This window comes from Leptodactylus fuscus, chromosome 6 (genome assembly GCF_031893055.1).
Source record: "Leptodactylus fuscus isolate aLepFus1 chromosome 6, aLepFus1.hap2, whole genome shotgun sequence".
NCBI classification, from domain to species: Eukaryota; Metazoa; Chordata; class Amphibia; order Anura; family Leptodactylidae; genus Leptodactylus; species Leptodactylus fuscus.
The window spans coordinates 73,909,345-73,922,434 of NC_134270.1; the positions used below are offsets into that span (position 1 = coordinate 73,909,345).

Sequence of the window (13,090 nt, forward strand, 5' to 3'; positions counted from 1 at the left end):
GAACTTTTATATTTTTTTTATTTTTTTAATACTTTTAAAAACTTTTTTTTTCTTCTGTTACATTTATGATCAGACCCCTTAGGTACCTTGAAACCTAGGGAGTCTGATCGCTCATACTATTCACTGCAATACTACAGTATTGCAGTGAATAGGAAAATCGCAGCACTTCTATTAGACGATGCCTCTGGCATCGTCTAATAGATCTCATGCAGAGACAAGCCTGGAAGCCTTCAATAGGCTTCCGGCTGTCATAGCAACCGATCACCGCCCTCTTGTGACGTTCAGGAGGGCGGCGATCGGCGAAACATGGCGGCGCCCATGCCGCCTGCGCTGTTTACACACTGCGGTCACGTTTGACCGCAGTGTGTAAAGGGTTAACAGCAGCGATCGGCTCGGGCACCGACCGCTGCTGTTAGTGGCAGGTCCTGGCTGTATTATACAGCCGGCATCTGCCGTGTATGGAGCGAGCTCAGCGTGTGAGCTCGCTCCATACATCCCCATGCGACCCATGACGTACAGTTACGTCAAGGGTCGCTAAGGGGTTAAAAGAGTTAATAGCAATAATGAAAAGTTCTTAGAGTAGGCTTAGAGAAGTGTTTATTAAAGAGGACCTTTCATGGTCTGGGGCACAGGCAGTTCTATATACAGTTAGGGCCAGAAATATTTGGACAGTGACACAATTTTCGCGAGTTGGGCTCTGCATGCCACCACATTGGTTTTGAAATGAAACCTCTACAACAGAATTCAAGCGCAGATTGTAACATTTAATTTGAAGGGTTGAACAAAAATATCTGATAGAAAATGTAGGACTTGTACACATTTCTTTACAAACACTCCACATTTTAGGAGCTCAAAAGTAATTGGACAAATAAACATAACCCAAACAAAATATTTTTTTTTTCAATATTTTGTTGCGAATCCTTTGGAGGCAATCACTGCCTTAAGTCTGGAACCCATGGACATCACCAAACGCTGGGTTTCCTCCTTCTTAATGCTTTGCCAGGCCTTTACAGCCGCAGCCTTCAGGTCTTGCTTGTTTGTGGGTCTTTCCGCTTTAAGTCTGGATTTGAGCAAGTGAAATGCATGCTCAATTGGGTTAAGATCTGGTGATTGACTTGGCCATTGCAGAATGTTCCACTTTTTTGCACTCATGAACTCCTGAGTAGCTTTGGCTGTATGCTTGGGGTCATTGTCCATCTGTACTATGAAGCGCCGTCCGATCAACTTGGCAGCATTTGGCTGAATCTGGGCTGAAAGTATATCCCGGTACACTTCAGAATTCATCCGGCTACTCTTGTCTGCTGTTATGTCATCAATAAACACAAGTGACCCAGTGCCATTGAAAGCCATGCATGCCCATGCCATCACGTTGCCTCCACCATGTTTTACAGAGGATGTGGTGTGCCTTGGATCATGTGCCGTTCCCTTTCTTCTACAAACTTTTTTCTTCCCATCATTCTGGTACAGGTTGATCTTTGTCTCATCTGTCCATAGAATACTTTTCCAGAACTGAGCTGGCTTCTTGAGGTGTTTTTCAGCAAATTTAACTCTGGCCTGTCTATTTTTGGAATTGATGAATGGTTTGCATCTAGATGTGAACCCTTTGTATTTACTTTCATGGAGTCTTCTCTTTACTGTTGACTTAGAGACAGATACACCTACTTCACTGAGAGTGTTCTGGACTTCAGTTGATGTTGTGAACGGGTTCTTCTTGACCAAAGAAAGTATGCGGCGATCATCCACCACTGTTGTCATCCGTGGACGCCCAGGCCTTTTTGAGTTCCCAAGCTCACCAGTCAATTCCTTTTTTCTTAGAATGTACCCGACTGTTGATTTTGCTACTCCAAGCATGTCTGCTATCTCTCTGATGGATTTGTTCTTTTTTTTCAGCCTCAGGATGTTCTGCTTCACCTCAATTGAGAGTTCCTTTGACCACATGTTGTCTGGTCACAGCAACAGCTTCCAAATGCAAAACCACACACCTGGAATCAACCCCAGACCTTTTAACTACTTCATTGATTACAGGTTTACGAGGGAGACGCCTTCAGAGTTAATTGCAGCCCTTAGAGTCCATTGTCCAATTACTTTTGGTCCCTTGAAAAAGAGGAGGCTATGCATTACAGAGCTATGATTCCTAAACCCTTTCTCCGATTTGGATGTGGAAACTCTCATATTGCAGCTGGGAGTGTGCACTTTCAGCCCATATTATATATATAATTGTGTTTCTGAACATGTTTTAGTAAACAGCTAAAATAACAAAACTTGTGTCACTGTCCAAATATTTCTGGCCCTAACTGTACTACTGGAAAGCCGACAGTGCACTGAATTCAGTGCACTGTCGGCTTTCCCGATCTGTGCCCCGGGTAAAGAGCTTTCGGTCCAGGTACCGTAGCTCTTCACAGTCAGAAGGGCATTCCTGACAGTCAGTCAGGTACATCCTTCTTCACAGCAGCACCTATCGCACTGTACAGTGTGAGCAGGGAGGAACGCCCCCTCCCTCTGCTCACAGTGCTCGTCCATAGACGAGTATTATCAGGAGGGGAGAGGGCGTTCCTCCCCACTCACACTGTACAGCACGATAGGCGCTGCTGTGAAGAAGGACGTTCTTGACAGACTGTCATGGCACCACAAACACCCATTAACTAGTAAAATATTAAATATATCTAAATCCATAAATATAATAAATAAAAACACAGACAAGTTTATAATGGTGAATACTGGCCACGGTGTTTATTAAGGTAAACCAAGTGTTAACAATCAATAAATAATTCATGAATTTAATCATAAATAAATTCATCAAGGGGGATAAACCTATGACACCATTAAATAAATAGAAAAAACATGTAATGTAACATCACATAAGCAAATAGATAAAACCACATTTCCATGAAAAAACACAGGGTGCTGTGGTGCCATGTGTCCCCCGAGCAAGTCTGCTCTGGGGGGCCCTGTCAGGAACGCTCTTCTGCCTGTAAAGAGCTACGGTACCGGGACCGAAAGCTCTTTACCCGGGGCACAGATCGGGAAAGCTGACAGTGCGCTGAATTCAGCGCACTGTCGTCTTTCCAGCCGTATATAGAACTGCCTGTGCCCCAAACCATGAAAGGTCCTCTTTAAAGTGGGGCTATCTGAAGCAATTACTTAATAAAGCATTGGAAAAAGAAAATGTAATGAAGGGAACCGAGTCATTGAGAAATAAGAAAAAAAAAACTAGGAATAACAATCATGGGAGATGTATGTACCGTATATGCTCAAGTATAAGCCGACCCGAATATAAGCCGAGGCCCCTAATTTTACCACAAAAAACTGGGAAAACTTATTGACTCGAGTATAAGCCGAAGGGGGGGGGGAATCCACCATTGCAGATAAAAAGTCTGGTCATGTGCATTACAGCTTAGTAACTCCATGTGCTGCATAGTAATATTTTTTTTTTTTTTTTTTATTCAGAATTTTTATTAAAGATTTTGCAATGGGAAAATAGAACAGACAGTAACAAGCAACAGGGTTAACAAACGTCTCGAAGACGTCAGGCCACATAGTATAAGATGAAAAATAACCATCCTAAAGCAAGTCCAATGAACAATAAGAGGCAGTGCAAGGGGGAGGGGGGAAGGAAAGGGGGGCGAGAAGGAGGGAGAAAGGAGAATGGAAGGAGTAAAATTAAAATAAAATAAAAAAAAAAGAGGGAAGAAGAAAAAGAAAGAAAAAAAAGGGGGGGGGAGAGACACACAGTAGTGGGTGGGGGGGTTCGAGTGGGTAAGAGACAGGCTAGGTCGCCCACTTCCGCCAGGCCGAGGTTCTCCATGTGCATTATTTTGTTAACCTTCGAAATCCAGAGGGAGAGAGGGGGAGGTTCCAGAAAACCGGGATACATGCCCGGGCAGCGAGGACCAAAAACTGAGCAGGGAGCGTTTGAAGACTTTTACAGGAGACTCACAGTGGTTGAGGAGAAACAGAGCAGGACCCAAGTGGTGAGAGATCTCAGTGAGTTGGAGGGTGATCCGTTTGACTCCTTCCCAAAAGGATGACAGGACGGGACAAGACCAGAAAATATGGAGCATGGTGCCTTCCTCTTCGCCGCATCTCCAACATAAAGGGGAGGTCTGGGGCAACATAGCCTTTATTCTCGTGGGGACCCTATACCAGCGAGACAGGATTTTGTAGTTGGCCTCCTGGTAGCAGGAGCTGATAGAGGTAGCATGAGAGAGGCAGAAGATACGTCTTTGCTGGTCCTGAGAAAGGGAGAGGGACAGATCAGATTCCCACTTAAGCATGAATGGAGGGACAAAGTCCTCCAGGGGCTCAATCAGGAGTTGGTAGACCAGCGAGAGGGAGTGGCGAAGGGGGCTGTTTCCGACACAGATCTTCTCTAAGGGGGTAGGTTCAATGAGGAATTTTGTGGGGGCTGGAGAGAGCACAGGAAGTGGCGGAGCTGCATCTCCCACCATGTGTCCAATGGAGGCAAATCAGGAGAGGCTTGAGGGCCCAGGAGCGTATTCCATCCCACGTAGTCTCGGAGGTGGCAGACACAGAAGATCCCATAGTGGCGCCAGTTGCGGAAGACGCGGTCGACTAGTCCGGGTGTAAAGTCAGGGTTGCCTAGTACTGGAAAAAAAGGGGGACTCCTTGGGAAGGAGGGTGGAGCGGAGCGGCAAGGCCTCTAGAGCAGATATGGAGCGTGGGACCAATGGTTGGATGTGGAAAGAGGGACAATAAAGAGGAAGAGTCTAACCATGGGGCAACCTGCAGTGGGATTGGGGAGAATGCCTGCTCAATGTAAAACCAGGGCTTAGACAACGAGTGTCTGCAACAGTCCACAGCTATGAAGGCCTCTCACATTGAGGGAGCCCACTGCTATGGAGGACAGGCGATCGAGTGGTGGCATAGTGGAGAGGCGAGTCTCTTTCACACGCACCTGAAAAAAAAAGAGGAAAAAAAAGGGGAGGGGGAGAAGGAGAAAGGAATGAGGAGAGAGAGACAAAAGTGTGGGGAAGAGTAAAGGAGAGGGCGGGGGGAGGGGAAAAAAGCCTAGAGTAAATCTAACTACCCCTTGAGGGGTACAGTGTCAGGAAGGGGGGGAGCAGGTGGAGTGGGAGGGAATGGGGGGGTGCAAGCCAGTTTGGAATAGATAATCCAGGCAGGTGAATAGATCAGGCAGGTCCACCGGGGAGCGGACAACAATTGAGGATGAGCTGATATGGGCAATCAGATGAAAAGGGTAACCCCATCTATAAGATCCCCCTCTATTCTTGAGAAACACCGGTTGGAGGGCACGGTGCATGGCTAACGTGCGCATCAAGACATCAGGGTAGAGTTTGACCAATGTGTCTTCAAAGGGCACTGAGCCCATAGCCCATGCGTGCCTAAGGATGTGTTCCTTATCTGTGAAGTAATGAAGCCTGCACAGGACGTCTCTAGGGTTAGATGGGTCAATCGGGCCAGAGCGCTGGACTCTATGCACCCGGTCTATTACGAAGGTAGCCTCCAGGGGGTGTTGAGTCACGACATTGAAGATGGTGTTGATTCTGGCAACTAAGTCACCCTGAGGGCCTTTCTCCGGAACGCCACGTAGGTGAATATTGTTTCTGCGACCACGGTTTTCTTGGTCATTCAGGAGTAAAGTAATGTTCTGAAGGTGGGCCTCAGAGCAGGATTGATTCTTCTCCACAGCAGAAAGGCGTTGCTCCAAGGAGAGCAGTGTTTGATCTGTAGCGTCAGCCCTAGTGGCATAGTAATAACAGTTAATCCCATCACGTCCCTCACATTAACCCCCTGTGTGCATCACATAAGAGTTACTGATATGTGGGACATATGGAGGTAATAATTAGGTATCTTCATAATTAAGGTCCTTTATTAGTACCCCCATGTGTCTCACATATTAGTAACCCTTATATGGGGCACACAAGGGTTAATATGAGGGACATGATGGGGTTAACTGCTATTAATGTGAGGCACATTTAGTTACTGAAACTAAATTAATAACCCCAAATGACTGACATTACTAGGCATACACCAGCAGGTACCTGCGTGTTTTACTTTCACTTTACTGGAGCTTCCTCTCCTCCATACAACAGAAATCTTCTATAAGACACAATGAATCCTGGCCACTGACTTATCTGCAGATGTTACATTCTAGTGGCTACAGGACCTTTGATGACATCACAGTCACGTGACCTACAAGAGAAGCCAATCACAGAATTTATGCAGGTCCTTGCAGGTCTCTGTGCTCTGTGGACCCTGACTCGAGTATAAGCCAAGGGGGGCTTTTTCAGCATAAAAACTGTGCTGAAAAAGTTGACTTATACTCGAGTATATACGGTAACCCCATGGCATCACAAGTTAGGTTTGCCATAAGAAAAAATAGGGCACTATTAATAGAGGATGTAACCCTAAAAGAAACAGCTTTGAAAAAAAAAAAAAAAACCTTTGATAACCTTTAGACAAAGCAACACAATTAAAAATCAGATAGTAAAAAGCCGCCTGGGTTCCCCAATAGGTTACAAAAGACCACACCAATTGGGAATTACAGATAATTGGTATTTACAGATATGGTTATTACAGATTGGTAATTGTACTGCGACTACAATTTAAATATCTAAAATATGGGAGGAACAGGACATAAGGTTAAAAAATTTAGTAATTGTAGAACAACATTTGTGGTATATGTAGTTTTCTGTCCAAGTGGTTTTTTCTATATTGGGATGACTATCAGAAGCCGTTTTGTAAGGTTCCGAGATGGAGCACATTCCAATGCTACAACATAGTAGTGATAGACACAAATCACTACTACAAAAAGAGGCCAGATAGATTCTAAAAAACTATGCCTTGGGGCTCTTAGGATTAAATGATAAATTTGATATGAGGGTATTTTTGTAAGTTTTGTTTTTTGTTTTTTTTTTAATAACTTTTTCTCTCCCTCTCTATTTTTTTGATAATAGTGAAGGATAGGGAAATTTATGATGAAGCTTTAATTATGTGTATTGGGTGCTTATTAATAACCATGTAAACCTGGAACTCTCTTATGTTAATAAAACACCTAATATCTCTCTCCTTTCCTCCCTTATAAGACATACAGAAATTCTCTTTAAAAATAAAAAAGAAGGCTAAGTTACCACATAAGGTATATCAAGTGATCTGCTTCCTTTATGGTGATACGAAGTGTCATTATTTCCATGAAGACACGTACGTATCGTTTGGGTGGCCGGAGCATCCAGTGTCTCCATGTATATGACATTACATTGAAGCCATGGTTATGCACAGGGAGGAGGAGTTACGAATGCCTTACAATTCAGGTGAGTCTAGAGGTTTGTATGGTAGGGCCAGATGAAGCTGCTGACACCTCTCTCCATCTGCTGTACTGTTTTTAATGGGCAAGGAATAAAGATGAATTTTTTTTGTAAATAATTATTTTTTATATTTTTTTGAAATCCTAATAGGGGACATAAACCAGTGCTATACACTCCAATACAGAAATATAACTTATATAACTTTTCATTATACAAACAATGACATTTGATTTTTAATATGTGTCTGAAACTGGACAACCACTTTAAGGCAATTTAAGTCTGTGGCCCACGTTGTGGAATTGCAGCTTTTTTGTAACTTGAAAGGAATGGAAAAAATAAGGGAAGTACATAGACATTTCTCTTCTGCTAAAGCTACTCCTGACTTTGGCTCAACCCCCCCCCCCCCAAAAAAAAAAGCAAAATCTGCATTAAAAAAACCCCAAAACACTGCATTTCCACAACATGGTGCCTTAATGGGTTTATGGGAACTTCCAGCAGTTTTATTGGTGAAACACATAAAAATATATGATACAAGGCATTACACACATCTGGAAGTGCCCAAATAGGTCACATCAGCAGAAATACAATGAAAATCCTGCAAGATTAACCCCAAGAATTGTTTAACAAATACGTAGTCAAATTAAAGAAAACATCTATGAAAAAAATCCTCAAACAATTCCTCAAAACCTCAAGTCAACTTGGCACATTTACAATTCAATGAGATTGGACTATATATTCTATGAAGATACTCTGATCAAGAAAAAGAAATAAACAAAGTACTTAGAAATGTCAGATTGCTGAACAATTTGCCTTCTATTGATATCTCGATTTGGGTCTTGTCATGAAAGGGAGTCAAAGACCTTTCCCCGTTGCCCTATAAAAAGGCTCTCAAAGGCTACTTTTGGGTAGTGTACCTCTTTTTGAGATATTGTTGACTGCTAGACATGCCTCTAAGATGCACTCAAAGAGAACCAGTATAAAGCATCATTTGATCTACCGACAAGCACAAGCAGCTCCTACGATTTTCATGTCCACCATCCAGACACAAGTGACCATGTTACTTCACACCTGTGTCTCTGCCTGAACCATTTCCAAACATTTATCAATAGGAAATTTGGTGTCACAACACCCATTACATGTCCTTGGATTGACAGCCATCCACCATCGCCTTCTTTGCAGTGGTTGTTTTTTTCACATTGACTTGTACTACTGATTCATAAAAGTCTGTTGAAAGTGCATTGATCATTTAATGTTCCCTACAGCACTATAAAAAAAGCAATACCCATTGCCCATTCAATCCATATTTTGAAGTAGAGGAACAGACAGGTGTATGAATTGAAGTTAGGTATTACAACAGCTTCCTGACTGTTTCCAAATAACTGTGTATTAAAAGACATAACACACAGTGCAAATTACCTAAACAAATAAAGGAAGCTAAAATATGACAAATAATAGAATTTAAATTTTCAAATGACACAGCCAATGTTCAGAGAGGTGGAGCTTAACTTTAAAGCCACTATAGATCATATAAATACTTATTATATAAGATTATACAATACATCTACCAGTGTGACTCTTACCAAAGTAACAAACTTCAGCTTCTTGGAGGAGGCATCGACGAAAAGTCCACAGATAAGTACAATAGAAGTCAGCCACATGTATGAGAAAATCATGTTCACTACAGAAACCAGCTTAGAATATGCAATACCTGATGTGTCCAACTTCTGGTGCTTTATCAATGTGCCTCAGGGGTGGGGGAACGCGAGAAGTGAAAAACAAGCCAGGATGCTGAATTCACATAACATAAAGCCAGTGTTTAGCACGCCATCAGTCATGAACCATTACCATAATTGATGGTTAATAACAATGATTATCTCACATCATTAATCATTACAACACCTGTCAGCAGATCAAGATGATTGACAACTGAAAAATATAGGCAATAATGTCACTGGGGGTGAATGAACATTGTGTTTTGGGGATATCTACCCCTTATAGAACAGTACTCTCTATGTACAGAAATGGGAGGTAGATTATTATTTACCATCCAGAGCACAAACCATGTAAACATACAGACTACATAGAACCCTATATTTATGACATGTAGTATCAGCAGTCTGCGGATTTAGCTCAGCATCATCATTCTATGTAAACAGTATTTTGTCAGCTTTGGTATTAAGGATCATTACTTTACTGCAATAACGTCCAAACATAGGAAAGTAAGGAGGAGATTATATTTTTATTACCAATGGGGGGGGGGGGTCGGTGGCTGACTATCAGTTCTAGAGTGCAGTTTTTTGCCTTTTCCAGCAGTTTTGGTAACATTTCTAGAGGAAAAATGTGCCAAAGTTTTCGCAAATCCTTTTGCAAGAACATTGCGTCAGGTGTGATAATAGTGTTTGGACCCCACCATTAGGGGATAGGGTTGTCTAGGTCAGGCAACCTGTTTGAGGACAAATACTAGTTTTCAAGCTGTTAGGTCAGGATCCCATGTAGCATAAAAACTGGTTTGGCCATAGTGAAAACGCTTCAAGAAAAAAAATGCAGTGTTTCTGCTGTGGCTAGTGAATCCCACCCACACATTGTGGAAAAATACGCGCCGTGGACACTCTGATTTTCAAAAAGCATGCAGAAACGCATGGAATATAATGGAAGCAGAAAGTCCACAGAGGAAACCACTGCAGACTTTCTGTGAAAAGCACTTTGTGAAAAACCACAATGCATTGCCACAGCAGTTTTTTCCGCAGCACTTTTTTGCTGCAGCCCATTACGTGGGGCCTTAGCCTTAATTTGATATTATGAACACTTTTAGATAATTTTCATAGTTTTCGTCTGGGTGAGAACAGCGGGTGAGAACAGCTGAACGGTAAGGGTTCCCATTAAAGGGATCCTATCATTTAAACACATGTTTTTCTGGTTGACATATAGGAATATCCTTAAGAAATGCTATTTGTCTCCTACCTTTAGATGTCTTCTCTGGGCCACCGTTCGCTTGAAATCCTGGTTTTTGCCGGTATGCAAATGAGTTCTCTCGCAGCACTGGGGGTGGGTCCCAGCGCTCAAACAGCACTGGGGGAGTCCCCAATGCTGCGAGAGAACTCTCCAGCGCCGCCTCCATCTTCGTCAGGAACGGGGTCTTGACGCTTCTTCTTCCAGGGGTTGGCTTCAAACTTCTAGGCCTTGGGCCTAGGGCAAAGCCGACTCTGTATGCCTGCCGGCCACAAGAAAATGGCCGCTTACACAGTATTGTGTAATGCAATAGCAGCAATGGCAGCCTGGAGAAGACATCTAAAGGTAGGAGATGAATAGCCTTTCTTAAAGCTATTCCTACGTGTCAACCAGAAAAAAATGTGTTTAAATGATAGGATCCCTTTAAAGTACTTTTTGTCATTTTGCAACATCTGACTTCTGCTGCTTGTATATACACTCCTCAACATTGAAATTGCAACAATGAAATTGCAACACCAAGAGGGAAACATTTTGGAATTATGGTTATCACATGATTAATAGACATGTTCATGATATGGAAATTAAAAAAAAAATGCATATAAAATATTTAAAACATCTCTGTTTATCGAGCATCAAATACACACCACACTCAGAAATACACTTACTTTAATGTCTTGGCATGCTATCAGTGAGGCTATTAATGGTTGTCTGAGGAATGTTATGGCGTGCTGAATGCACTTGGGCAAACAACTCATCAGGATTGCAATCGCCAACTAATGATGTCCCAGATGTGCTTTATGGGAGACAAATATTGATACACTGCAGGTCATGGTAGCAAGTGTACTCTACATAGGATGCTCACAGTAGCACAAGCAGTATGTGGCCTGTTATTATCTTGTTGAGAACAGCTAGGAGACTTTAGTGAAATGGTCAATCCACTAGTTCCACGACCTATACCAATGTAACACAGGGCTGTTAGTGTGTCTGAAATGAAGGCTAGAGGAGTCCGGCTACTGTACATAATGCAACCTCACACTATTGTCCTGGGAGTAGGACCGGTGTTAAGTTCCCTTGTGAAGGCCTTCTCATGGCGTTGCCCAATTAGTCTGCTGACCAATCTCCAGCCATCATTGCATTCGAGACAAAATTGGGGTTCATTGCTAAAGAGGAAAGACCTCCATTGCAGCCTATATTGCTGTCTGGCTGGGTTTCATAGCAGACTTTGAGAGTGGTGGTGTTAGGTCAGTGGAAGACCTGTAGCTGAATGTCTGACTCAACCCAGTTGCATTCAAAGGTGGTTTGTTTCGACTCTAATTGCCACCATAGGCTTGAAACTTGATGGCCAATTTCACTTGTAGTACAGAATGAATTACTGGACCCCATTCTTCTAAACAGGTGATACATAAATGCAAAGGTTCGTTGCGCACCTCTTGCGATCATTCCAGTTGGTTATTGTTCCCCCAACCAGTGGGACATGAAATGTTGAACAGTGCTGAAAACTCCACTAAGTGCATAACAATCTGCTGGAGTGATAAACCAAAGTCTCTCAGTTCAAGGATTCTGTCCCACTTGGTCTAAAATGCGAGGCGATAACTGGCAGGTTGACAAACAGGAGGCTATGAACAATTATCCTACACTACTTGATCCAAGTTTTTGAGGTTTGATGGGGCTAAAAAAACCCCTTTCATTTCAAACTAGCTTTTATTCTCCTTCAACATTTCACCATCTACAGATCTTAGGCACACCTATTACATAGTTATATAGTTAGTATGGTTGAAAAAGGACTTAGGTCCATCAAGTTCATCAGAGGATGGGAAACATCATAACATTCTATACATTTCCATAACCATCAATGCTATTTTGTGCTAAAAGGGCATCTAAGGATCCATTCACACGGAGTAACGTGCCGCGTGACCTGGCACGTATACGGCGTGTGAGATTTTGAGCGCCGTAAAAGCTCTCATTGATTACAATGGGAGCCTAGATCGTATATGCCGCGTTATTTTGCGGCCGCAAAATCACGACAGCAAAATAACGCGGCGTATACGATCCACAGATTCTCATTCCTTAGGGTGCGTTTTGCGGGCGCAAAATCACGGCCGCAAAATAACGCGGCGTATACGATCCTAACTCCCATTGAAATCAATGGGAGCGTATACGGCGAACGAACTCTCACACGCCGTATACGTGCCAGATCACGCGGCACGTTACATCGTGTGAACGCACCCTTACAGTGAAGAACCCTTTTCGGCTCTTGGGATTAAACTTTTGTTTCTCTAGGGAGAGCGTTCTCCTGTCTTTTGAGCGGATTTAATGTGAAATAGGATTTCCCCATATTTCTTGTATGGGCCATCTATATAGTTACACAGGTTTATCATATCTCCTATTAAATGCCTCTTCTCCAGACTAAACAGATTTAACTCCTTTAATCTCCATTCCCCTTATCAGTTTTGTGGCCCTCCGTGGAACCTTTTCCAAATCTAGGATATCCTTTTTATGTACTGGTTCCTTAGAAGGGGGCCTTATAATCAAATACCTTCGATGTGCATTCAGCTAAATATAAAAAATTATTATTTTTTGCATGCAGGACTTTTTCTTCCATTACAAAAGTATACAAGAAGGAAGAAATGTTGTTTACATTAATGTCAATAGGAACGTGCACAGATGGAGGGGGCTCCGACCAGTGGCATAACTAAAGTTTAGTGGGCCCTGGTGTATACATTTTTCCAGGGCCCCTACCTCCTCCCTACTTGATAATGATGGCATGTAAACAATACTGGGAGCGGCATGATGTGGAAAACAGTTGATCTGTAGAGTCCTAACAGTCTAAGAGTTGTAAAAGATCAGTGGGGGTC

The 13,090-nt window shown here is 42.7% G+C and overlaps 1 protein-coding gene across 1 annotated transcript in view; it reads right to left on the reverse strand.

Annotated features, from left to right (window-relative positions):
* LOC142210012 (testicular acid phosphatase homolog) overlaps window positions 1–13,090 on the reverse strand; it is a 75,905-nt gene that overhangs the window by 46,830 nt on the left and 15,985 nt on the right. The window contains exon 3 of the mRNA XM_075279043.1: window positions 4,838–4,915. Within this exon, the coding sequence (XP_075135144.1) occupies window positions 4,838–4,915 (78 nt within the window). The remainder of the gene's footprint in view (window positions 1–4,837; window positions 4,916–13,090) is intronic.